General features: G+C 52.1%; 1 protein-coding gene across 4 annotated transcripts in view; it reads right to left on the minus strand.

Moving 5' to 3' along the window:
• Positions 1-657: 657 nt before the first annotated feature.
• The window catches only part of DKK3 (dickkopf WNT signaling pathway inhibitor 3), a 48,459-nt gene continuing 24,020 nt past the window's right edge, over positions 658-25,096 (minus strand). For all 4 annotated transcript variants that reach the window (XM_032240760.1, XM_032240761.1, XM_032240758.1 and 1 more), the window contains 4 exons: positions 6,169-6,261; positions 4,489-4,633; positions 3,328-3,484; positions 658-2,226 (listed from right to left, as the gene is read on the minus strand). In XM_032240760.1, coding sequence (XP_032096651.1) covers positions 2,004-2,226; positions 3,328-3,484; positions 4,489-4,633; positions 6,169-6,261 — 618 coding nt within the window. In that variant the 3' untranslated portion in view covers positions 658-2,003. The remainder of the gene's footprint in view (positions 2,227-3,327; positions 3,485-4,488; positions 4,634-6,168; positions 6,262-25,096) is intronic.

A 25,096-nucleotide genomic window follows, 5' to 3' on the forward strand; every position in this document is an offset into this window, starting at 1 on the left:
CTTGGCACCCCAGAGCGTATCACAGCCCCTGGTTCTGAGCAGGCTCTCAGTAGATAATCGGTTGAGTAATAAGAATGTAGGGTGTTCCTGAGGGTTTTTGGCATTGAATAGAGAACAGCTCTGTGTTAGCGATCTTAAAAATCACTATAACCTGGGCATAATGTACTAGATGCTGTTTTCATCTGACTTCTACTCTGTCAATCTCTTTGCACCGCCATTTGTTTATCTGTGAAATGAAGGAAATACTCATGGAGTTCAGTAAAGATTAAATGAATGAATATAGGTAGACTGCCTGGTCTGGCACGCAGCTGACTTCAACACAGTAGCTCTAATATTATGGTCCCTGAGGATCTTTCTGTGTTATGGCCTAGAACTGCATTTGATTGAAGAAAGCTTCCCTAAAAATAGCAGTCATATTCCATTTGAACCTTCAGAAGGCAGCGAAGCATTTACACTGTTTCAGACTAATTCCCATCCAAAGATAGTTAAGATTCCTAAAATATTTTGATGCTCAAAGAGGTGTGCTTCAGTCGTGTGGAAAATTTGCTTCTATGGAAGAATTTTTAATATAGGTCATTTCTATTTTACTTTTTCTGTCTAAAAGGATTTTACATTTATTCAAAGTCAGAAGGGAAAAGAAATCCGAGAACTACAGAAGAGCAGTTGACATGATTTATGCTTGATTTCTAAACGCAACATTGTTTAAACATAATTTAAAACCCAAAGAAGGCATGCTTATACAATCATGTGCAACTTTAAACTTTAATAACTCTGAATGAATACATGGTGGCAACAGTCCATGACACGTGAAAACATCATTTGTGGAGTGGCGTAGAGTTCAGTGTTTGCAGTCTGCATATTATAACCATATTTCACACAGCCCTGCTCGGTTTGATTTTCTCCGTGTAGTTGAGAATGGTCTTCAGTTGCTAAGCGATTCTGCAAATTTCATTTATAATCCTCACCCTACAATTACCTAAGTCCTGTTTCTGCAAGTTAACTTATATGCTACGCTCAGTCACGTACCTTCAAAGTCACTAATGCAACTGCCAAAGTGGGACAGTGTCAACACCACTGTCTCCATTAGAAGGACGGCTGCCCTGTACTGTGAGCGCACTGCTGTTCCTAACAGAAGTTTAATCTTAGAGGGATTTGAGAATTGGTTTGACCCTAATTCCAGATGTGCATGCCTCAAAAGAAAAATCCCATTCTCCTTCATCTTGGGGAGTGCTTTTGGTGGCACCAAGGCTGATGTGGGGTAGCGGAGAGAGCACTGAACTTGGAGTCACAACCAGGTGAAACTGCTCTGGTCTTCGCTAGCTGTGTGACTTGGGCAAGCAGCTTGCAGTCTCTGAGCCTCTGAGATCCCTGATGGATGAGGAGAACAATGGCCCCCTCCCCAGGCTGTGCTGAGAGAAGGAATTGATTGTGGATATAAAAACACCACCCTGGCACAGAGGTAGGAGCTGGGCAAAACTGCTGGATGAATTAACACATGTAATGCAGGGTGAACAGAACATTACACTGGCAGCAGCCGAAGGCGCAGCTCACCTATGCCCATGGAAAGAACTGTGTGGAAAATTCATTTGTTGCATTTTTGCCAGGTTGATGTTTGCAAAGCAGGGCACTCTTCACATTTCCCAAAACCATCATGGGGAAACTCCACATTCTTTCCATCTCCTCCTCTCAAACAATTATCAAAGCCATGTAGAACAAATTGCCGTCTGCCAACCAGTAGAGGCAAAGCAGCCAATGATCTGAACAGGGGTGGCAGCCTGGTCCTGTCCTTACCCTGCCCGACTTTCCCAAGCACCAGACTGTGACGCCTGGAGAACAGCCTGGGGGAGCTGAACAGCACAGCACCTCATGCTGTCAAGCCAGAGGGGAAAATTTACTGGGAAGAAGATGTAGGAAGAAGCCTGGTCAGCCCACGCCTAAAGCACACATCTGGGGAAATAAATTAGCTATTTCTATTGCACACCTATCCACAGCCTGGTCCGGATCTAAATCTCTTCCCCTCCCAGCAGTGCAGCGGCGACAGCTGCAGGCTCCCCCAGCGCCATCTCCTCCGTCAGGCTTCGCTCCAGGTCCTCCAGCTCCTGGCGCACCTCCTCCATGAAGCTGCCAACTTCATACTCATCAGGGGCCTCTCTGGGCAGCAGGATCTCCCCATTTTGGTCACGGCTCCCCACAAAGGCCGGCTTGCACACGTACACCAGGCTGTGGCTGGGGAGAGATGGGGCAAAGCTAGGCTCTAAATGTGGGAGCCGGCCCAGGAGAGAGGCCCAGGCCCAAAGCTAAGGCACCCTGACCCTGTGGGGTTCCCAGCCTCCCCTTCACACCCCCTCCTCTCCTGTCTTCTTCAACACGCCTCACTTCTCATCAACATCTATCTTAAAATGATGGCTGAAGGAGGCTCACTTTGGGAGAATGTGCCGGCAGGGGGGCAGCTTCCCCTCCTCCAGCACAGGGCTGTCCCCCTGTGACTCTCAGGCCCCGCAGCCAGGGGCAGGACCCAAGGTCTATACAGCAGCACCACCGCTCCTTCAAGACCCTGGTCCATTTGGGCCTCCAGGCAGGAGTCAGCCAGACCCTGGGGTGTAGTCTAGCCACATGCGGGGAGCCATGGACCCCTGTGGGAATGGGGAGGAAGAACTCCTTTTTTAAAAAGTATTAGTTTATTTGGTAGAGACGGGATCTCCCTATGTTGCCCAGGCTGGTCTTGAACCCCTGGCCACAAAGTAATCCTCCTACGTTGGCCTCCCAAAGCTCCGCGATTACAGGCCTGCACCACTGCACACAGTCATGGGGAATGGGAGTTCTGCCTGTCTGCCCAGCAGCCCTGCATTCTGTTGGGAGAGAAGGTTAAGTAGAGGCTGTGGGGAGGACAGGAAGATGTGCCCTCAGAAGCTGGCCAGGCCCGAGCCTGATGCCCCATGGAGTCTCAGCAGCCTTGGCCACTCCTGGCCTCCCTGTGGCCTCTCTGCCAGCTCCTTTTACCCTGCTTATCCGTCACTGTGATGGGTCTAGGGAGGGAGTCCAGGCTCTTCTCCACCCATGCCCTCTCCGTGGGCCATCCACTCATGAAACTTTAGCCACCAGCTGGATGAACCCCAGATCTGTGCCTCCTGGGCAGCCTGGACCTCAGACCCCTGGAACTGACTGCTGATTGGCCCCTTCCATCTGCATGACCCAACGACCTCCCAAAGCAATCCTAAAGGGAATCTACATCTTCCCCAGGGAAAACCTGCTCCTGCTCCTGTGCCCCTACTGGATGGCACCTCCTCGGCCCTTGGATCCCTGAGAGGGAGGGTAGGGGGGCCTCACCTGTGAGGCTGGCAGAGGAGGCCACTGGCACAAGGGCATCGGTCCAAGGCTCCATCAGGCTCTAGCTCCCAGGTGATGAGGTCCAGAAGCCGGCTAGCAGGGTCATGGCAAAGCTCACCCTCCATGGGCAGGGGTGTGCACACAGGGAACAGCAGGCCTGGAACCAGCCCGGGAGTCACCCCTGTGTGCCCCGTGTAGGGCAGAAGGGCTCCAGGGGGAGGGGACAAAGAAATGGAGCACAACCTCCCACCTCCCACCCTCAACCCCAAAGTGCAGGTTAGGTTTGAAGACATGGAGTGACAGGAAACAAGACTGGCAGCCGAAGCTCAGGAGGGAATGATCAGTAGGGCTGAAGCAGGGAGGGCTGCCTGGAAGAAGTGGGCTTTGCTGGATTTTGAGGACCAGAAAGTCTGGAGAAATTAAGAGTGGTGCAAAGGCATTCAGGCCCAGGCATGGCACCAGCAAAGGCCTGGGGCTGAGCTCAGGGGAAAATGTCAGAGCCGGTGAAATTCCCAAATAGGCCAAGGAGCAGTGGGGAGAAAAGGAGGACAGTAAGTGGAGCTGGGTAAGGCCTCGCAGGACAGCCTAACAGGCGTGAACAACGTGGGAGACAGCAGGAGCTGCCGCAGGTCCTAGGGGAGCAATACCCAAAAAGCAGCCCTGTAGGAAGATCCCGGAGGCAGCAGGCAGGGAGGACTAGTGGGCTGGGGATGCAGAGCTGCGGAGGCGGCAAATGAGAGTTCCTCAAAACCCTAGTGGGAGCGGAGAGAGCCTGAGCAGACCTCACCGGGGGAGGCAGTGGGAAGGGAAGATGGGAGTGGAAGTGGCTGATTCACGGGAAAAAGAACCTGGGAAATAGGGAGTGGAGGGAGGGAACGGGCTGCTCCAGTCCCATCCATCTGGGGGTGTTCCTTCCAGACTGGGCTCTTGTATTCTGAAGTAATTTAGATTTTCTGAGCATCAACAGGGGTTAGAAAAGGAGGTGGTCTTCCCACTCAGGGCAGAGCCTGTGGGAGTGCAGCACACACTGATGAGCATCTGGGAGCCTACCCAGGAGGTGGGACCCGAAACCGTATGGTTGGCATGGACGTGGCCCCAGGAGGCCCAGTCTGGTGGAGCTTGGGACAGGGTTTTTCCTGCATCTGAGAGGAAGCCACTCACCTCTCTGGAAGGCACAGCACAGCCCGGACTGGCAGTCCCTCTGGTTGTCGCAGATGGTCCCGTTGCTGCCCCTCGTGGCCATTTTGGTGCAGTGACCCCAGACACACAGCTGGTCTCCACAGCACTCACTGTCCCGGGTGCAGAGCTGCGGAGGGTGGGAAGAGCCTAGAGCCAGCAGCTCAGGGACCGGGGACCTGCTGAGAGCCCAGCCTGAAGATACCACAGGTGTGCTAACCTGCGTCCTCCCATTGTAGAAACAGGCAGACCAGGCTGAGATGTTAGTGAAAGTCAGCAGGGTAGAGGAGGGAGCTTGACTGGCAAGATACGGGGGTCAGAACGGTGGAAAAATGGCACTGGGAGGAGTCATGGATCCGAGTCTTTCTTTCTTTGTTTTTTTGAGATGGAGTCTCACTCTGTGCCCAGGCTGGAGTGCAGTTGCATGATCTCAGCTCACTGCAATCTCTGCCTCCCGGGTTGGTTCAAGCAATTTCCCTGCCTCAGCCTCCCGAGTAGCTGGGACTACAGGCGAGCGCCACCACACCCAGCTAATTTTTTATATATTTTAGTAGAGATGTGGTTTCACCACATTGGCCAGGATGGTCGGATCTGAGTCTTTCTACGCAGTTTAAGATTTTGCAACGAACAGCAGAGGGTCTTTGTGGGTCCCCACAGACTTGTGCCCTTCCCTCTTCTCCTTAGGTCCCTAGGTCCAGGCCCCAAGAGGCAAGGTCCAACGATGAGCCAATTAAACTAAGGCCCAGGCCAGCCCAAGATGGGGAAGGGCACCACCCAAGATGTGGGTGCTGGGTCCTGCAGCCACACAGGGCATGGCAATTAGAGAGCAAAGTGAGGTCCCCACAGCTGTGCCCAGTGATGGCACCGAGTGGGGCTGGCTGGGAGTGCCACGGCAGCGGCCTCGCCACAGACAGCCGGGTAAGGTCGTAAGAACCACTCTACTTTCCAAACTATTGGCATGCTGTGTTACTGTCTGAATAAGGAAAAGTGTTGAGGAAATGTCTGTGGGTCCATATGGCTTCATCCAAAACACCTGTTGGGTGGAGGAAGCGTCTCCTTTGCCCTGGCTTCACATTTCCCAGTGTAAACTCCACTGGGGACGTGCCCTGGCCTCTTCCTTCCCCGTCCCTCTGCCCTCTCTTATTGGCAGATTGGGAGAACGATCTGGCAGGTGGGGGTGCAGGCCCAGAAGGAGAGCAGCTGCCCCTCTCCCTGCCTGGGGGCTGCCAGGATGTCTCTGTCTACAAGGATGGGTTATCCCCAGGGGAAGGGACAGCTGTAGGGATACCTCCTCTTCCTTCCCTCCCCTTCTTGAACTCCCAGCCTCAAGCAATCCTTCTGCCTTGGTCTCCCCAAGGTTCTTACAGGTGCAGCCATGGTGCCTGGCTGTCCCTCCCCTTCTCTGCCATCAATGACACAACATGACCAGAGGACATGGGGCAGGATGGGAGTGGCCCTGGGTCTACAGATGGCTTCCTGTCATCCCAGACAGGAATGACTTCCTGGTCACTCTAGGAGTCAGCCCCTTTGGGGACCCCTCTTGGGTCCTCCCCATCATTGTGAGACTCTTCTGGGGAGCCCAGCTGAGAACCCTGGAGCCCCTGGCCTTCTCCCCCAGGGCCTAAGACCCTGATGACACCACCCCAGAGGCCCTGGCATACTCACCGTCCGCTGGTCCCGGCAAGGCTGGCAGGTGTACTGGAAGCTGGCAAATTGGCAGTACTTGCCCGGCCCACAGTCCTCGTCAATGATGCACTCCTGGGGGAGGGCACGGGAGCAGCTGCATCAATGGAGAGCAGAGCAGCAGGCCCACCGTGCCCAGGAAGGGTGGGGCCCTCTTCCACTGTCCACGCTTGACCCCACAGGCTCAGGAGGGTCAGGAAAGCCCTCCAGACTCCAGGCACTTCTAAGCCTGCCTGGCTGTGCTGCCCTTCAGCATCTCCATGCCTGGCAGGCCTGGCAACTCAGAGCCTGGAAGATCCCACACCGAATTCATACAATCGCCATCTGTGCGCAGTCCTGCCCCATCCACACCCAGGGCAGGAGCACAGGGACTCAGGGCTGGTCTTCCACTCAGAACAGATGGATTTAATAAAAAGTGCTAATGAGGTCCAGGCCCGCCTGACTGCACAGGAAGGACTGGAGCCCACGCCCCAAGGGCCCTGCTGACTGTGAAGACCTGGAGGCAGCAGAGCGGGCATCACCAGGAACCCTGCTACATGACCACAGCCCTGCCCGCAGGGAGCCCGCTCAGGGTCCTGGGTCTAGGGTCCCTGCAAGAAGCAAAGGCAGCTGCCAACTAGGAAATGAATTAGAGGAGGGGGCTGGAGTCTAGCCCTCCCAGCCCAGGTGCCATCTCCTCACGGCTGCCAGCTCCACCTGGCTGGAGAAATCGGGAAAGAGGGAGTGGGCGGAGTCTGTCCACCCCAATGCCTGAGTTGCAGAGCAGGGAGGCATGGCGGAGCACACTGTGGCCCGCCGTGGTCACCGGTCACTGGTCAATGGCAGGAGCAGGGCTGCTTCAGCTCCTGGACCTGCTGTCAGGCTCAGCCCTGGGAACCGGCAGCTTTAATGCAGGGGAAGGAGGGCCAGGGAGGAGGAAACGTGATGACAGGAACAGCCACTGATCACCCTTTTGAGGTATCAGGCTTGACAGCTCTGATCTGGCTCAGTGACTCCTCCCAGCAGGCGGCAGGGAGGGACTGCCTTCTCTATGTTGCCAGCTGGGAAATGGAGGCAGAGGGGTCCCTCAAGATAATGTGACTAGTTCAGGGTAAAAGGTCTCTTTCCACCACCAGTCCTTGAGTCGAGGGGGTTCAGGGCTCCACATGCAGCAGCCAGAGGTGAGAAGGACCCTCCTGAGGGCTGGTATTCTGGGGGCCAGTAGACCTTCCAGAAGGATCTTGAGAAAGGGAGGGACCAGCTCCCTATTCTAACCCAGAGCATCCTCCCATCCTGAAGGCCGGTGTGGAGACCCACTTGGAAGAGCCTGGACCTCCGACAGCTGCCTCCCATCCCCTTCCAGGGGTTCTGCTGCTCTCAACAACACTGCAAGTGCTGGCAGCCCAGCAACCAGGAGGCTTCCTTGCAAAGCATTGATACTTTTGTTTCAATTACTTTCCTAGTACCCCTCAAATGTCAGGCAACACCATCGACACCATCACTGTTTTTATAGATAAGAAAACTGAGGCTCTGAATATGGTGAACAGCCACCAGGCGAAGGGGCTGAGTCTCAGCCAGAGCCCCAATGGCCAGAGAAGTCCCAGGGCTGGGAGCAAATCACAGATGGGCTTTATCTCAGCCCAGCACACGCTCCTGTGCACAGACACAACTCAGGCTGCTCAGCCGGAAGCCTTCTGACATTCCTTCCAAAGCAGAATGGCAAGAAAATAGAGTGGGAGGGATGACATTTGGGAGAAACGAAGGGCCAACAGGCATGGAGTCCCTTCTGTGAACCAGCCATATTTTGAGGGACTGGGGACACAAAGGTCAATGTGAGGAGGCCTCTGCCCTTAAGAAATGCATGATCCAATTGGAAAGAGAGAGAAAGGAGAGAAAGAGCAACCCAGTAGCAAAAGAGACAAAGGGTATGAACAGACAACTCAGAATCAGAAATTTGCCTCTTCAAATAGAAAGGCATTCGACCTCACCAATGAAATCAACCAAGAAATGCAACTTAAAAGAGCAGAATACCATGTTTTCACTTAAAATGGAAAAAATTAGAAAAGCTGAAGGTCTCCATGGTGGGCAGAATAATGGCACCCCCAAAGATGTTCATATCCTATTGCCCAGAACCTGTGGGTATGTTGTGTTACACAGGAAGGGGGAATTCGAGGCAGAGGGAGTTCAGGCTGCTAATCAGCTGACCTGAAGACAGGGAGTGCACCCAGGATTATCCAGGAGCACCCGATGGAATTACAAGGGACTTTAAACATTGAAAAGGGAGTAGAGGAAGAGTCAGTGTCAGAGTGAAGTCATGCAACAAGATGTCACAAACACTCCGTTGGCTGTCGCTGGCTTTGAAGATGGACGGGGGTCAGAGGACAAGAAACGGAATCTCTTAGAGCCTCCAGAGAGGAACGCAGCCCTGCCCACACTTCGGTTTTAGCCTAGTGGGACTTGTGTTGGACTTCTGACCTCCAGAACTGGAAAATAAAAAATTTGTGTTGTTTTAATCCACTAAATGTGTGGTAATCTGTTAAAGCATCAATAGGAAACTAACATAATATGCAGTGTTGGCTTCAGGAAATAGGCATTGCCAAATGCTTTGGAGTAATTAAAATTGAAGATTTTTTTTAACAGGCAATCTATCAGCATCCATCAAATAGTTAAATGCATATGTCCTTTGACCCAATAATTTCCCATCCTGGTGACTACCCTCAGAAACACTTGTCCATATATGTAAATATCTGAGAACAAGAACGTTTAAGGCTATATTCTTTTATTATTTATAATCCAGAAATGTTCAACAAGAAGGAGCTGATTATTGTACAGTCATTTCGTGGAAAAACCCCTCCATGCAGACATTAAAAAGAATGAAGTCGTTCTTTGCATAATAATTTCTAAAACAAGCAAGCGTGAGAACCATAAACAAAAGCAAGCAAATGTTGAAAGCATACGCTTTTGTAAAGCACTTCTGTAAAGCGGAATAATACCACACTCGTGCCCGTGCCCAGTACTGTGCCTGGGCACACAATAAATATGCGTTGAGTGGGTGATACCACCTGCATCTTACTGTGGCAAACAGGCTAACAAAATGCTGGTCAGGCCGGGCGCGGTGGCTCAAGCCTGTAATCCCTGCACTTTAGGAGGCCGAGGCGGGTGGATCACGAGGTCAAGAGATCAAGACCGTCCTGGTCAACATGGTGAAACCCCGTCTCTACTAAAAATACAAAAAATCAGCTGGGCATGGTGGCGCGTGCCTGTAGTCCCAGCTGCTCAGGAGGCTGAGGCAGGAGAATTGCCTGAACCCAGGAGGCGGACGTTGCGGTGAGCCGAGATCGCGCCATTGCACTCCAGCCTGGGTAACAAGAGCGAAACTCCGTCTCAAAAAAAAAAAAAAAAAAAAAAAAGAAACAAAATGCTCGTCATTAGTAATGACCTGAGAACTAGTGCAAAAAGCATACATTCCATTAATTTCTCTTCTCTTTCCCCCAAAAAAGCCTTAGTAGACTTGGACCTTTCACTATATAGTTCCTCTTTCAGATCTTTAATTAAAAATATGAGCTAAGACTCTTCCAGCATCCACTCCTTAAAGACCCTGCTGTTTATAAGTATCCCTCAAGACAAGTACATTTTCCTCCTTAGAAATATCTTCCTTTCCCTACACAGGCTCCTATGCATGACAAAGCATTCCCATCAAACTTAATTGTTTTTCTAGGTACAGAAAAGGATTTTTTTGGCATGGAACTTTGCCAAAGACTTTTGAAAAATTTAAATATACCAAAGCTATCGGTTTCCTTTGGGGCATCAGAAACATGTCAGCAGAGCGTTGGTAGGTTCGTTCCGGATGACTCCCCTCAAGAAAGCTGGGGGCTTTTGTTATAATAAAGCCCATCCGCCTGCCTGTTTGGATGTGCAACTGCCATTCCCAGCAGGAACACACTCTTTAAGAATTGTGGTCATATGGGGGTGGAGGCACTGGGAAGGGATAGCATTAGGAGAAATACCTAATGTAGGTGACGGGGTGATGGATGCAGCAAACCACCATGGCACATGTGTATTTATATAACGAAGCTGCACGTTGTGCACATGTACCCTAGAACTTAAAGTATAAAAAAAACGAAAAGAATTGTGGTCATACTAGAAACTTCAGGATTCCAAGGTGCACAAACTGAATCCTAGTTTTGCCACTTACCAGCGGTGAAACCCTAGGCTGCTGATTCTACCGCTATTGAAAACAAAGATGAAGTCAGGAGCTGTTCTGCAGGGCTGTTGTACTGAGTTCATGCTCGCTGAATGGTGGCCATAGCAACAGATAGCTATGCATCTGCTCCTCCGCCCTCCAATGCCTGCCCCCGCCACAGTGCACCCCCTCCAGGGGACCAGCTTGTGAGCAGAAAGGCAGGTCTAAAACAACAGGGCCCTAAGGCATCCACCAGAATGTGACATCTGTCCTGGTCAGCACTTGGGGATCAAACACCTAGTCCTGGCTTACCTACATCCTGACGGTGTCAAACAGGTGGACAGCAGCCTGTAGGCCCACCCCAGGGAAGTCCCAGGGCAGAGGGACCTTTCACTGTACAAAGACCAGGCTCTCCATCCAGTAAAGCTGTTTGTATTGAGTCTCTCCTGAGGACCCCTAGCAGTGGGGGCAGGCCTCGCCTTTCTCGGTGTTTGTTAGAGACCTGAGGAAGAGCTCAGGCCCTGCACCCTTAGCAGAGCTGAGTGGTGGGTGGAGAGCAGGTGCCAGTGCTCCCAAGCACAGCCAGGCCCAGAGCTAAGAGATCCAGGTTTTCTTCTTTACAATGATTCCAATTGCTGTTAGGTGTGCTCAAGGGTTCTGTCCACATTTGGGCCAAGGTGTTAAAGGGGCCTCAGCACCCAACTGGGCACAGGATGGCTGAGAAGCTGAGATCAGAAATAAGACGCCTGGTAAGGAAGGCGGGGGCTCTGGGCTTGGGGGTCTTGTTTTCAGAAAGAATGAGACCTTGCAGGGCCTCTAACTCTTAGCCCTGGGACCGGAAGAGGGACTCCATTCTGCGCCAGGCTAACGTGAAAGGCACGCCAAAAGCACTTCAGAGGCTACCCCACAATCCACCCTGTGCAGGCACGGAGCCCTGGCCCGATGGGACCACTGGGGCCCGCCACCTGGCACAGTTTCTCTCTAATCCCCTTGACGTAGTCCTTAAACCCTCTTCACAGATGTGGAAACTGAGACTAAAGGAAGGAATCCGCCGAGAGGTCACCCAGTTTGATGGGAGTGGAACTGACAGACTCTCTCCATTTCCTGCTGGGAGATCACCATTTCTCTCTGTTCTTCAGTCCCAACTTAGCAGTGCCTGCTCAGAAGGGCCCTGAGTCCACACATCCCCAGAGACAGAAGGCAGGAACTCATGGTCAAGGCCCCAGCCCCTGGGCGTCTGGCCCAAATGTCATAGGGCTGGAAGGCAAAACCCTGCGGCAGGGACTTCAGCAGCTCTTCTCCAGGCCTGGCCCCTACAGTTTGTCCCCAAGCTGCCCTCCCATCCTGCTGGGGAAACCTGACAAACAGCCCAGAAGCTGGCCATGGGGAATGCAGCCATTTAGGGGATAGCTTCTTTGTTGTCTCGAAGAGGGAACTATATTTAGAAAGCTCAGAAGCTGGCGGGAGCGAGGGCTGACCGGGAACACGGCATAGATTTGGCAGGGATGTCGGGCTGGAAGCAGCCCCGGTGCTTCCATCCGATCATGAAATAGTGGAAAATGGCAAAGGAGCCATTCTGAGTCTTCCATTTTCCAGTTTAGAGTTGATCAGAGGAGAGAGGCTCTAAGACAGCAGAAGTCACACCTTGGAGGAGGGAGCGGACAACACGAGAGTCCCTGGGGGCTTTCCCTGGGTCTGCGTGGGGCACACGGAGGCACCGCTTCTTTGGGACCCTTCTGCTGCTGCACCTCGTTCCTTGTACTGGCTGTGGATTTCCCATACTTCTCAGGAACCCCAGACACTCTTGTTCACTGGAGGCCCCAAGAAGGAGGCTGCTGGGGATGGATGCCTCCAGGGCCAGGACCTTCCCCAAGCTCCTCTCAAGCTCATGGCTCTGGAGATAACATCATCAGGGAAGGAAGTGAGGGTCAAAGGCAGGTGGAATGGAGGCCCAGGACCTCCACCAACAGGTGCACTTGTCCTCAGAGCTCTGCACACTGTGCAGGAAGAGAGGACAAGACTGGAGGCTTAGAGAGCGCCAACCATTTGCCTGCACGTGCTTCAGGCGTGAGGTACAGTGTGCCTCTCGGATCCTGGCAGCCACCCTGTGAGGTCAGTCACCATCTTAGTCCATTTTTGCTGCTCTCACAGAATACCTGAGACTGGGTAATTTATAATGAACAGAAATGTATTGGCTCATGGTTCTACAGCTAGGAAGTCCAAGACTGAGGGGCCAACATCTGGTGAGGACCTTCTTGCATCATCCCCTGGTAGAAGGTGAAAGGGCCACAAGAAAAGGCAAGAGAAAAGGGGGCCAAACTTGCCCTTTTATAAGAAACCAACCCCTCACAATAACAGCATTAATCCATTTATGAGGGTGGAGCCCGCAGGATCTAAATACCCCTTAAAGGTCCCACCTCTTAATACCATTAAAACGGACAATTGAATTCCAACATAACTTCTGGAGCAGTCTGACTGCTGATTCTCCCAGCATGTGCTTGACTCACAGCTGCCATTCACTAAAAGAACAAGTGAAAGTTAGCCGGGCATGATGACATGCACCTGTGGTTCCAGCCACTTGAGAGGCTGAGGTGGGAGGATCGCTTGAGCCTGGGAGGTGGAGGTTGCAGTGAGCCAAGATCACACCACTGCCCTCTAACCTGGGCGAGACAGAGTAAGACCCCATCTTGGAAAAAAAAAAGAATAAAAGAAAGAATAAACTGATGAGTGGATGAACCACTGGTCACAGAGTCTCAGAGCCCAACAGTGCTGATGGAGGAAAGTTCCGATTTACACACAAGTCCATAAAAGTGCCCAGTCTTTCCAATGTCCCCCGTTGCCTCCCCATGCCCTGTTATGGATCTGTGACCTCAAATTTCATAGGTTGAAGTCCCACCCCCTAGTACCTGAGGATGTGACCTTATTTGAAGATAGGGCAGCTGCAGATGCAAACAGTTAGGGTGAGGTCGTCAGGGTGCAGCAGGCACCAGTACGACTGCTGCCTTCGGAAAGGGGGATCTTTGGACACAGGCGTGCATAGGGAAGATGGTGTGAAGACACAGAAGGAAGAGCCATCTACAAGCCGAGAAAAAAGGCCTGGAGCGCATCCTTCCCTCACAACTCTCAGAAGGTAACAATCCTGTTGACATCTTGATTTCACACTTCCAGCCTCCAGAACCGTGACGGAATAGATTTCTGTTAAGTCATCCTGTTTGGGGTACTTTGTCATGGCAGCCCTAGCAAACTAATACATGCACCTTCCCCACAAACAAGCCAGCAGCCCCAGTGTCCTCTGTTTTGGATCTTCCATGCACAGTCAGCTCTGTTCCTAAGCCCTCACTATCTTATTGCTAGAAGGTAACAGAGGGGTGGCTAACGGGGAGGTGCTGGTGCATTCCAAAGGATGTTGAGCCACAGGGACGAGAACAGGGTCTCTTGGCTGAGCTAGGCTCTGGCAGCCCAGCCCCGCACACATTCTGGTCACTGAAGGTTTGGGTGGGGCATGTTATCTGTGGATGGCCATTTCCTGGTACCCTGGGGGTGGGGTGGTCATGCCAGGCCCTGCGTGCTCCCAGGATGAACAGATGGTCTCATTTGTGAGATAAATAAATATCCTCTTCAGTATGTGAGGCGGTTCCCAGAACCAGTGGGCGGGGAGGCAGCTTGGCCCAGGCACCCTCCTGAGCAGAGGTGGTCCTCTGGTCAAGAGCCAGCAGTGCGGGTGAAGTGGCCAAGGTCCCGGTTCCACCAGGGCCAGGGGCATCCTGGGATGCAGGACTGGCAGTGCCAACACTGGGAGAGTCCGGGCACAGTTCCCCACTCCCCACTGGGCCCCCACACTTCCCTCTACAGGCTCTGTGGCTGCACTTGCCATACTGCTGGGTCACAGGTCAAGACCATATGGCACAAGTGTGTCGGGGCCATGTAGGGCTGAGACAGGCTTTGGCGCACATGCCTGGGTTCTAATACACGTTCGCTTATGAGCTAGCTGATCTTGGCCTAATTACTGAGTCTCTTTGGGTCTTATCTGTAAAGTGGGGAATCTCACCAGGTTACTGGACAGATTAAGGGAGATAACAGGTGCACAGTGCTTAGTGGCCTCTACCCACTCTACCCCTAGAGCGAATCTCTATCTGCAGTGCTTAACTCAACAGTAGAAGCTCAAAGGATGGCCTCTCCTGAGCTTAAGTGTGGGCCAATGGGTCTCATTTGTTAATGAATACGTTTCTACTGAAAAGGCCCAAAACATCTGGCTTGAGCCAGTGCCCTTCCCATCACCACAGTACAATCTCCTGCTTCATCCCAGAGCCCTGAACTCTGGAGGGGACAACAAGAGGAAGGAGGACAGCTACATGGAACTACCAGAGGGCCCAGGACGGGCCAACTACCAACAAGGACAAGAAGACAGCAAAGGACAAGAAAAAATAGACACAATTCAATCACGCCTGGGGGCTAGGCCCCTGGGCATCCATGGCCTCAGCTCATCCTCACACCATCCTGTCTTCCAAAGTAAGCAAGAGTAGTCCCACTTCACAGATGAGGAAACTGAGACAGTGCAATGAAGCCAAATCAGAAGTGAGAAGTGGCAGAGCTGCACTCAAGCTAGGCTCCACTCAGCTGCAACCCCGTGCTTTATGGCGCTGTCCCTGGGAGCAGGTGGGCTGGGCAGGGGCCCCAGCCAGGGGGCAGCAGGTAGTGCTGTGAGGCGGGAGGGGGCTCTGGTACTCTCAGGGAGGCAGAGTGCTGCCAGCTGTGCCTGCTGCAGGAGGGCAGGGTCCACAAGGCTGGCCCTGGCATGAGGTGACCGGAGAATTAGGAAGAGCGTCCAGGGGAAGAGCAGCAGGCAGCCTCCCTTTTATCCTATAGGGTTCCCAAGTCAGGCTTCCCCATTCCTGAGAGTCCATTTTTGACCTTAAAACCAGGCCAGTGGCAGGAGCCTGGAAGACGCACATTTGTCTGGAACACAGCAGGGCTGGATGCTACACTGGAAACTCTCAGCCAGCTCAGGAGGTGGGGGCCCCAGACCTCACTGAGGGGCTCTCGCCTGACCCGCCTCAGAGACTGCCCCGTGGAAAAACCCAGGCAGGGGCCAGGAGCCCATCAGTTCCAGCTGTTATTATTCCGAAGTGCCAATGTCTGCAAAAGCCTGGCTTGCCTGGGGCTGCTCCCACTCATTTTCTTCCCCAAGTCACACAGCCCAGGAAAGAGGAAAATGCACCCCCCAGCAGCACAGCTTGGCACCCCCGGGTATGGAGAATGCTGCTCCTCGCCCTTTAGTGCTGTCATGCCTTGCTCATTAAGGAAACAGTCCTGGAGTTCTCTCTCTCCTCCTATCCGCCCTCTTCCCCTTCCAATATACACAGCCCCCACCTCCGGGGCTCCTCTGGGAGCCTCCTCTCTTTGTCAGTCCCTGGAAAAGCTTGTTCCCTCCTCCAGGAATCCTGTCCTGCTGCCAGGCCACAGAGAGCCAGCCCTCCACGCACAGAGCCTTCCAACATTCTTTCAGCCTGAGTGGCGTTTCCTCTCGAGAAGTGAGACCCATATTTAACTCCAAAGGAAGCGGCTTGTCTCTACTCATCTGTATGCCTGTCATCCCGCCTCAGCGGATAGCCATGGGGAGAGCCCTCTCTACCCACTCCCACCAGCACTGCTCCGGGGACTTAGGGTCTGCACAGCCCCCACCACCTATCCAAAGGCATGCTGTGTGGCTGGAGCTGCTGAGTCTGGCCTGCGTCTGTTCTTCCCCAGACACACCGAGCCCACAGTTAGCGCTCCATATGCAGACGATCAGGAGGCTGACGGGCATTCCAGGTCCAAATGCGCAGACACGTGCAGCAGCACCTCCAGGCCTCCCAGCCCTACCGCCTCCTCCATGGCTCCTTGTTCACTTGCACGGGACCTCTTAGTTTAGGGGCCTCAAAGTAGGGAACCTCATGAGGTTACTGGGCAGATCAAAGGAGATTTAGCAAATAAAATGTATTTAGCTAAATTTTATTTGTCAGATTTAGCAAATAAAATTACAGGATGCCCAGTCATATTTAAATCTCAGATAAACAATGAATAATATTTTCATATAGTGTGCCCCAATTATTGCATGGGACAGACTCATAGCAAAAATTATTTTAGTATTATACAGGGGTTTATTGTATTTTTATCTGCCGATCTGATGGACGGGAAGATTCAACAGGTATGTTTCTTGGGGTTGGCCTTGAGCAGGAGAAGGTTGAGGAGGAGGAGTTGGTGGCCACAGAAAGAGAGGTGGCCTCAAAGACATCCATGAAGATGAGCCAACAGTGACATCGGGGTGCCTGCTCCTGACCCCAGGCAGGAGTGTACGACACAGCACTCCACGGGGGAGGCTAGGAAGCACTGCCCTTCCCCCCACCCCACCCACTGGCCACTTTAGATTCTGGCCTGTGCTTCAGGGGCTCTGTGAGCACATGCAGCTTTTCTTTTCTTTCTTTAAAAAAAAATTTGTTTTGTTTTTAATTTTTTTTGATAGAGATGGAGTCTCTCTCTGTTGCTCAGGTTGGCCTTAACTCCTGGCTTCAAGTGATCCTTCCACCTTGGCCTCCCAAAGCAATGGAATTACAGGTGTGAGCAACCATGCTCAGTTGCAGCTTCTGTACTTAGAGAAAAACCCTCTGGATTCTGTGCAATGACAGGGGTTGTCATGAAACAATCATAGCCATAACAGCCAACGTTTATATTGCTTCCTATATATTGTTCCCAGAGCTGTCCTGGATCCTAAGCATTAATTCATGTGATCTCCAAAACAATCCACTAAAAGAGGACTGTTATTATTCCTATTTTACAGATGAGGAAACTGTGGCACAGAAAGGCTGAGTAACTTGCCCAAGTCATACAGCTAGTAAGTGCTAGAGCTGGGATGTGAAGCAGGAGGCTGGCTTTCCTGCTAGGTCAGGCAGCAGATGGGGGCTGGGATCCAAAAAGATGGCCAGGCTGAGTGTCCCACACTAACAAGAGCAGCCACAGAGGTGGGGGACGGGTTCCCTGACACAAGGAAAGGCACAAATCATGGCAGTGATGGCCTCAGACTCTCCCCAGGCTGACTTTTCCCATCCGCTCAGGGGCCTTGGCCTCTGTTCCCCAACCCGCAGGCAGCCCCAACTGTCTTACCCTTGTGTCAGGAAATGGAGGCTGGGCGGGGGAGCCCTGGCAGGAGCAGCCCCTCGCAGCTGCTGCTGTATCTGCTCAGGGCTCACAGGCCTTTCAGCTGCTGCAAACTCCAGGCTGCAAACCTCCCCCAGCCTACAGTATCTGGATGGAGCACAGGAGAGCCGGCCCAGGTCAGCGTGAAGTCCCCCATGTGACTCCGGGAGAAATGCTTCCGGTCACAGGCAGAGAGCCAAGTTCTCACCAGGCTCCCAGGAACTGAATCTGGATGTGGATCCCAGGAGATGAGTGCCAGAGAGACACGAAGCTGGCTTCACTCCTAACCCTACCCTCCTGAGAAGTCTTTATTTCTGCCTAGCTCCTGCTAAGGCCAGGAAATTGGTGGGGAGTGGCTCTGGTGGTTTGGGGGTCATGGTCACGGGGTGTCCTCCCAGGCAGGGAAAAGCCTCACAGATGCTCCCACCAAGTCATACTTCATTCTCAGCACAATGTGGCAGCACGGAGGCCGGCGTCCAGCCGCCAGCCTGCCACCCTCTCCACCAGACTCCTTTCGGCAACCCCAGTTATCTGCCTACAACACAAACCTGATTATGGACATCCTTGATCATAATTGTTCAGAAAGCTGCCCCAGCCAAGGGGGCCCTGGAGAAAGCTGAGAGTTGCACAGATTCAATCAATACATAATCGGAGGAGACAGCCCGCCTTCCAGGCCCTGGGAACAGTCAGCCCGCATCTGTGATTCTGGTACCATAAAAGAATGTGACAAGGAGGTAGGCAGTGAACAAAAGGTGCGTCCTCAGTGACCCGGGGAGAGGGAGGCCTGGAGCTCTGTGGCAGCTCTCTGCGCTGACTGCACCAGGCACCCTAGAACCCATGACATCCCTTCAACCATCTCAAGCTGCCTTGGCTCTAATTCTCACTCACCCAGCAACCTACGGACAACCAAACTTGACCCCCAGTACCCTGACACCACATAGGGGCCATCCTGGATGGGGGGCCCCACATTCCTGCCACTGAAAAGAGATGTTCCTCACCCCTGCCAATTAATAACTTCTGCTTTTGGTTTACACACTAGGGAGGTTGGAATTTAGTTAGCAAAAGAGCTGAGAAGGTCCAGTCTCTGAATCTGCAGGGCTTATGGGTTCTGGACTCTAGCAAATTGACCAAGGTCATGAGTTCCCATAAGACTGCCACCCTGAGCATATTCTGCCTTGCAACTGACTCTCTCTCCACCCACTCCAGCAACCATAACCCAGAGTCCAACTTGCATGGTATACAGAGCTCTTAATGGTCAGCTCCCAACTTGTTTTCCAGACTGATTTTTCTGATCTCCTTAGGACCCAGATTTTTGGCCCATGCTTTTAGAATGTCCTTACCTTCCTTATCTGTCAATTAATCTTTAAAAAGCAGCACAAGAATGTCTCCTCCCCAAGGAAGCCTTCCCTGACTCTCCCACTGGGCAGCTAATGCCTCTCTCCTGAGTGCTCCCCGGCCCTCAGTACTCACCCCAGTTGGGCACCCAGTTGGGTACTGAGGGCAGGGGCGATGAAGACAATAATAATATTTCAGGCCTCAAAGGACCAACAGGTGGTTATAAGACTTGCCAAGACTCATGCTGGGAAAGCCAAGATTCATATGGGAGGGCCGCAAGTGTCCACAGTTGGCTTTTCTCTCTGAGGGATGGCCCTGTCCAGCTGACCCATGGCTGGTTGGTCACTGAGGTCTCCAGGCAACCCAAGGAGGGGAATGCCTCAGTCCCTAAAGCCCCCAAGACCTGCACTGAAATCACTGGCCTCTTCTCCACCCAGAGTACTCATAGCTTCTTTGACCAAAGGATTGCTTCTAGAAACAGTAGGGGCTGGAAGGGCAGCATACCCACCCCTCAATCATACCGTCCTCATCCTAGCAGGGCACTTGGCTCTAATGACTCACCTCTGATAAACTAACTGTGGAGGAAGAAATGCTGTATAACTTCAAGGCTGGGTTCTAAGAGTCAACACAGCTTCCATTTGGCTCTTTCCCTTGTCAGGTGCCTGCCCTTTAAACCAAGCCACCATGTTGTGAGGAAGTCCAGGCTACATGAGGAGGCCAACATCACCAGCTAGGGTCCTAGGCAACAGCCAGGAGCTTGGGTGAAAAGAGCCTCTAGATGGCTCCAGTCCTGGTCATTGAGTCACCCTGACTTCAAGTCAGAGGTCTCAGACATTGTGGAGCTGAGACAAACCATCCCTATGGTACCTGTCCAAGTTCCTAACCCACAGAATCCAGGAACATAATAAATGGTTGTTTCACACCGCTAAGTTTGGGGTAACAGATGCCCAGAACACAGTGCACCCAAACTCACCCTCTGCCTTGCCAGCCTTCTTGCTGGGCACTTTTAAGGTGATGGTCTCAGGGCTCGGCAGGTATCACCAATGCCCATGGGACCGGGGGGCCTGCTCCCCTGCAGTGATGCTAACCAGAAGCATAACCATGGTGGGGTTTGTGCCCTCAGCAATCACACAGTCATCTACAGAAAAAAGGCCTGCCTCATATCCCTCTGCCTTATCCTTCTCTCCACCCCTCCACTTTATAGCTCTGTGGCTGATGTCACCAGCTTTTCCATCTCACTTTGATCCTGCCTGGCCTTAGCTAGAGCCCCTGGGTCTTATTGGTTGCTCTCCAGGCCAAACAGTTCTATGTTGTCTTCCGTGGCTAGGCAGCTCTCCCCACTGTGCAGGGTCCAGTGGAGCTAGCGTTCCTATGAACCCGACTTTTCATAGGGGATCTGTCCTTGTGGATGTCCTGGTCTCTGGGTCAGCTGCTGCAGATGATCCCCATGGTCCTGGTCGGTCTCTGAGGAAGGGACCACCCCCACTCCCAGCCTTGCCCCTATGATTCTGGAAGTCCATGATGAGGGCCTCTCTTTTAAAATAAATGTTCTGGGCAATGAAGAGCAGACACCTGGAGATGCCTCCGGGTAGTGCTGTGACGTTCCAGGGTCATTGAAGGAGTCACGGGGCTCCCCGACCATGATATGTCAGGGGCATGGTGACAAGCCTCCCAGAAGAAATGCTGGAGGAGAGAGATCTGGGGATCATGACAAGCCCTCCTAGGGGAGATGACAGGCCTGTTGGGTAAAGGGTCTGGGTGACACACCAGGTTTCCTAGGAGCTGGCGAACTGGCAGAAACATGTCCCACGAGCTTCCACGTGGCACTGTCTGAAGGGTGGCACCTGCTCTACCCCAGCCTCTCCTCCACATACTCAGCCACCTCCACAAATCTCCATCACCTTCTCTTCCTCCTTTTCTGGCTTTGGGGTGCAAACAGAGCTCTGGCTCACAGCTTCATCCATATCCTGCCTCTCCGTGTCTCTAGTCCTCAGCCACATTTTGCAACACACTAGAATTGGTGGACCCCTCAGAGCTGACATCTGCCCCAGGCTAACAGTGTTCAGTGGTGGAGGGCACTAGCACCCCACCACAGCCACAGAGTTCTGGGCTTTCCCGCTTCCACAGGCCAGGGAGACCACAGCCAATCCTTGGACTGTGGAAAACTCAGGCTGTTTTCCCTGTGGCTGTATTTTATATATCATCCACATCAAATGAGGGTGATGTTCCCACACAACCGTGGTGTGAGGGTCCAGGCAGGGCCTCCTGGGGCAGCCACAGCTTGTGTCTCCTCCAGAAATCTCCTCTGCGGGCCCTAATGAAATCCCTTCTCTCAAACACGCAATTAATAGGATTAAGTTTAGTGTGGGTTGGATGATTCACCTGCACCCAGCTAAGCCTGGGACTGTCCACAGGATGGGTTGTGCTATTCCTTCATTTATGCAGGGGAAAGAATGATGCAGGGGATGAGGGCTAGGACCGGGGCAGGATTCAGGGACACGGTCTGAGCACCTGCTTCTGCTCTTCAGTAATTACAAAAAGCCAAGCAGGATCTGAGAGTGTCCTCCCTGCCCAGCCTCAAGTTCATCACATTCAGGACACTCCCCCCAGCCTTGGGGATGGACAGAGTTTCTCCAGATTGACTCGGCTCGTTTCTTGTTTGCTCCTTTTACATGAGCCAGTGAGCTGACTTGGCCTAGCTCAGTCTCTTAAATTTGGTTTTCCCTTACCTTGGGAAGAAAGTAATAAACGTGCGAAGTCCTTCTACACTCTCAGCACTTGGAGATAGTACCTATGCAAGAGCTGGCTCCTCAGGAGACAGTGCTTCTAGGCAGGTGGGCTTGAGAGAACTGGGAGGTCACGAAAATTGGATCCTCTTGTATTTTTCTCTGTCCATCCCAAAGGCCTAGGGCTGGAGCCTTCGGTGGGGCGGGTGAAATCTCTCAGGAAGAATAAGGTTCTAGGGGCTGTGGCCTGTGGTCCCTCCTGACATATCACACGTCTCCAGTGGATGTGTCTGCATCCTCCAGCTACGCCATGGGTAGGACAGGCCGCAGAGGGAAAAGGGAGTCGGAGGATGCTTCCTTCACCCAGCAGTTCAGGCTGCCGAGCTGCGGCCACAGGCCAGGGGCCTTCGCCACCAAAGATCAGCCTTGCCTGTAGCTGTGAGCAACAGGAGTCAGTGTGGGCCCCGATCTGGGCTACATGTGTCAAATGGTCCATGTGGGAGACTCCCCAGGATGAGCTGGGCACTCCTTCATCTGAGAGAGAGCCCAGGCCCAGCGTTTTCAAGACCCCACCCCCAACAATGCTGATAATCAGAACCTTCTCAATCTTCAGTTTCCCAAAAATGGCTCGTCGTAGTCTTCAGGATTCAAATCATCTGAATGGGGAGGCTGGCGCGACTCCAGGAACTTCAGGGTTAAGTCCTATCTACAATGGTGGGGATGTCACTCCAACAGAGGCAGCAGACCCTTCTACAGCCTCCTCGCTGCCCACTAGGCCATGTCTATATCTGTGACTAGGAGTGACTAGGATGCCCCAGTGTGGACATTGACCTTTTAAAAATAAGGGGTCTTGGCCAGGCGCAGTGGCTCACACCTGTAATCCCAGCACGCTGGGAGGCCGAGGCAGGTGGATCACCTGAGGTCAGGAATTCAAGACCAGCCTGACCAACGTGGTGAAACCCTGTCTCTACTAAAAATACAAAATCAGCCAGGCATAGTGGCGCATGCCTGTAATCCCAGCTACTTGGGAGGCTGAGGCAGGAGAATCACTTGAACCCAGGAAGTGGAGGTTGTGGTGAGCCGAGATCACACCATTGCACTCCAGCCTGAGGCTGGGGGGCGGTGGGGGCAACAAAAGTGAAACTCTGTCTAAAAAAATAATAATAGTAAAATAAAATAAGGGGTCTTAGCTTTTTTGTACTAGGGACTCGTTTAATACCTAGATAAAGCCTGTTCTCAGAATAACAGGGTTAGATGAATAAAGGCAAACATACAGGGTTACAAAGAAAAAATGGTTGCATTGAAATCAAGTTATCAAACAGTTTGAGAGACAGCATTTTGTGGGCTTCTAATGAACACACTGGATAGCAAGACCTATGGGCAACTCTGACAAAGCACTTCCTCCCTAAGTGCTGAGCATAAATGCTATGTTAAGATACGTTAAAACGTAGAGAAAATAAAAATATTTGTGATTGCTATTGATACAAAGGTACTGCTGATAATAACTGGGTTTGTTGTCTACATTTCAGATTAAAGGAAGTGCTCAATTTAATTTAAAAGTAAATGAAAACAAAAATGCATTACTTTTCCCATGAGTTGTATCCAGATTAAGAAAATAATTCTGACGTATGCCCAACGTGAAGAACCACTGCTTCAGTGCCTCAAATGCCTTGCCCTCTTTATAAACACAACTCAAAGAATTCGCTCAATTTCCTTAAACAAAGGCAGGGGCGGGGGTGGGGGTGAGGATGAAGAAAATCTAAAGCAGAACAAAACAAAAACCAGTTTGTTTTCCCCTGGGCAGGAAAAAAGCCACTTCCCCAGCCCCTGGCAGGGCTGCTGGGTGGGGGACTGCCTGGCATTCCCCACCCCAGCCTCTAAAGAGCGCCCAATCTCCTGCCTTCCAGCCTCTTCCCTGCCCTGAGGAATTACTCTTTCTTTCCCTCAACACTACCCACAACGTTCTTCCACAGTGAGGATGGAAAGGGGTCTCCCGAAATTTTTTAACTTTTCAAGTTGAACCATTTATGCTAATGAGCCTGGGAAAACTTTAATGTTTCAGTGGTGGAAAAACATACGCCTTGACCTCATTTTGCTCACAAGTGGCCACGTCGAAGTTTGCTTCACTTTTGTGGGATGGCAAGAAACATGGAAAGCTTCAGTTCTAAGGAGGAGGCCATGTGCAGATGGTCTAGGGAAGGTGGTCTGGGCACACCCAAGTTTCCTGCTCCAGACACCATGGAGCTGTCCATCCTCACAATGGCCTTGGTGCTTCTGGCTGGGGCTAGGGGATTCCTTTGTGCCCCACCACCAAGGAGCCCAGCCATACCCCAGCCCTGCCCCGGCTCTCCAAGCCAAGACTCAGACAAAAAGCTCTAAAATGACCCACTCCCCGCACAGTGAGCTCCCCAGGCCTGCTGTCTTCCTCAGCTCTTGCTGGGCAAGCCTGGGTAAGTCATTTCACTTCATTGCATTGCATTTCCTCATCTATAAAATGGGCATGATAAAACCTAACCAGTTAAGTTTTCAGAAAGATTAAGAGTGATAAATATGACCACATTTCATGGTGTGTACCAGACATTCCATTACTGTTAATGACCTTCCCACCATCTGATCATTTTGCAAGGCAGTGTTCTGTGCACTAGAAGGAGTCTAGGTTTTGGAGTAAGACAGACTTACTTGGAAATAATTGTAAATCCCAACTCTACCACTGACTAGCTGGGTGACCTCAGCAAGTCACTCTGAGTGACTTTTCACTCCTTATCTTTAACCCAGGGCTAGTACACCGTGTTGTAGGTAGGTTTGGTAATATGAAGGAAAACAGCTCATACAAAACGGTCACGCAGCACCTGTGTATGTGCTTAATGACGGTTCTCTTTCCTTCCTCTCGCCTTCCAAATCCCAGCAAAAACGCAGGGGTGCGGGGAGAGGAGAGCAGCTCGGTACAAGGCAGGCACTGAGTATGACATCGGGCCTTTGATTGGAACTTTCTGCTACAGGATATGTGTTCTCTCTGGGGAAGAAGCTCCCCATAGATTTAATCAAAAAAGAAGGATCCTGGAAACAATGGGAAAGGCAAAGGCTGCTAGGAATCTCATGCACGTGGGGCTGAGCCTATGTTCTGCCGCTTGCCAGGCATGAGAAGGATGGAATCTGCTGGCCTCTGCCCACCCCAGCCACCCGGGGACCCCCGCCCTGGTGAGCGGGCCCTCTGCCATCTTCAAGCCAGGGTGTTTTTCTATCCTAGCCACTAGTCTTTTGTTCCTGCCTCCTTTCTGGGAGGCCCTGAATTATGAGACTATGGAAAATTCAGGCTGTTTTCCCTGTGGCTGTATTTTCCACGTCACATCACTGAAATGTGTCAATAGCCAACTTCTTCAGACAAGGGAGCATGCCACCCACTTAAAATGCCCTTCTGGTGGTTTAGAATGTTCCTTTTCAGCAGCAGCAAGTCTGACACCCCATCAGTGGTGAAAACAAAAGAAAGTGGGTGAGAGATTCCACAGTTTCCTAA

Source organism: Sapajus apella, unplaced genomic scaffold (assembly GCF_009761245.1).
Source record: "Sapajus apella isolate SASKATOON/1434 unplaced genomic scaffold, GSC_monkey_1.0 scaffold47, whole genome shotgun sequence".
In the NCBI taxonomy this organism is placed as follows: Eukaryota; Metazoa; Chordata; class Mammalia; order Primates; family Cebidae; genus Sapajus; species Sapajus apella.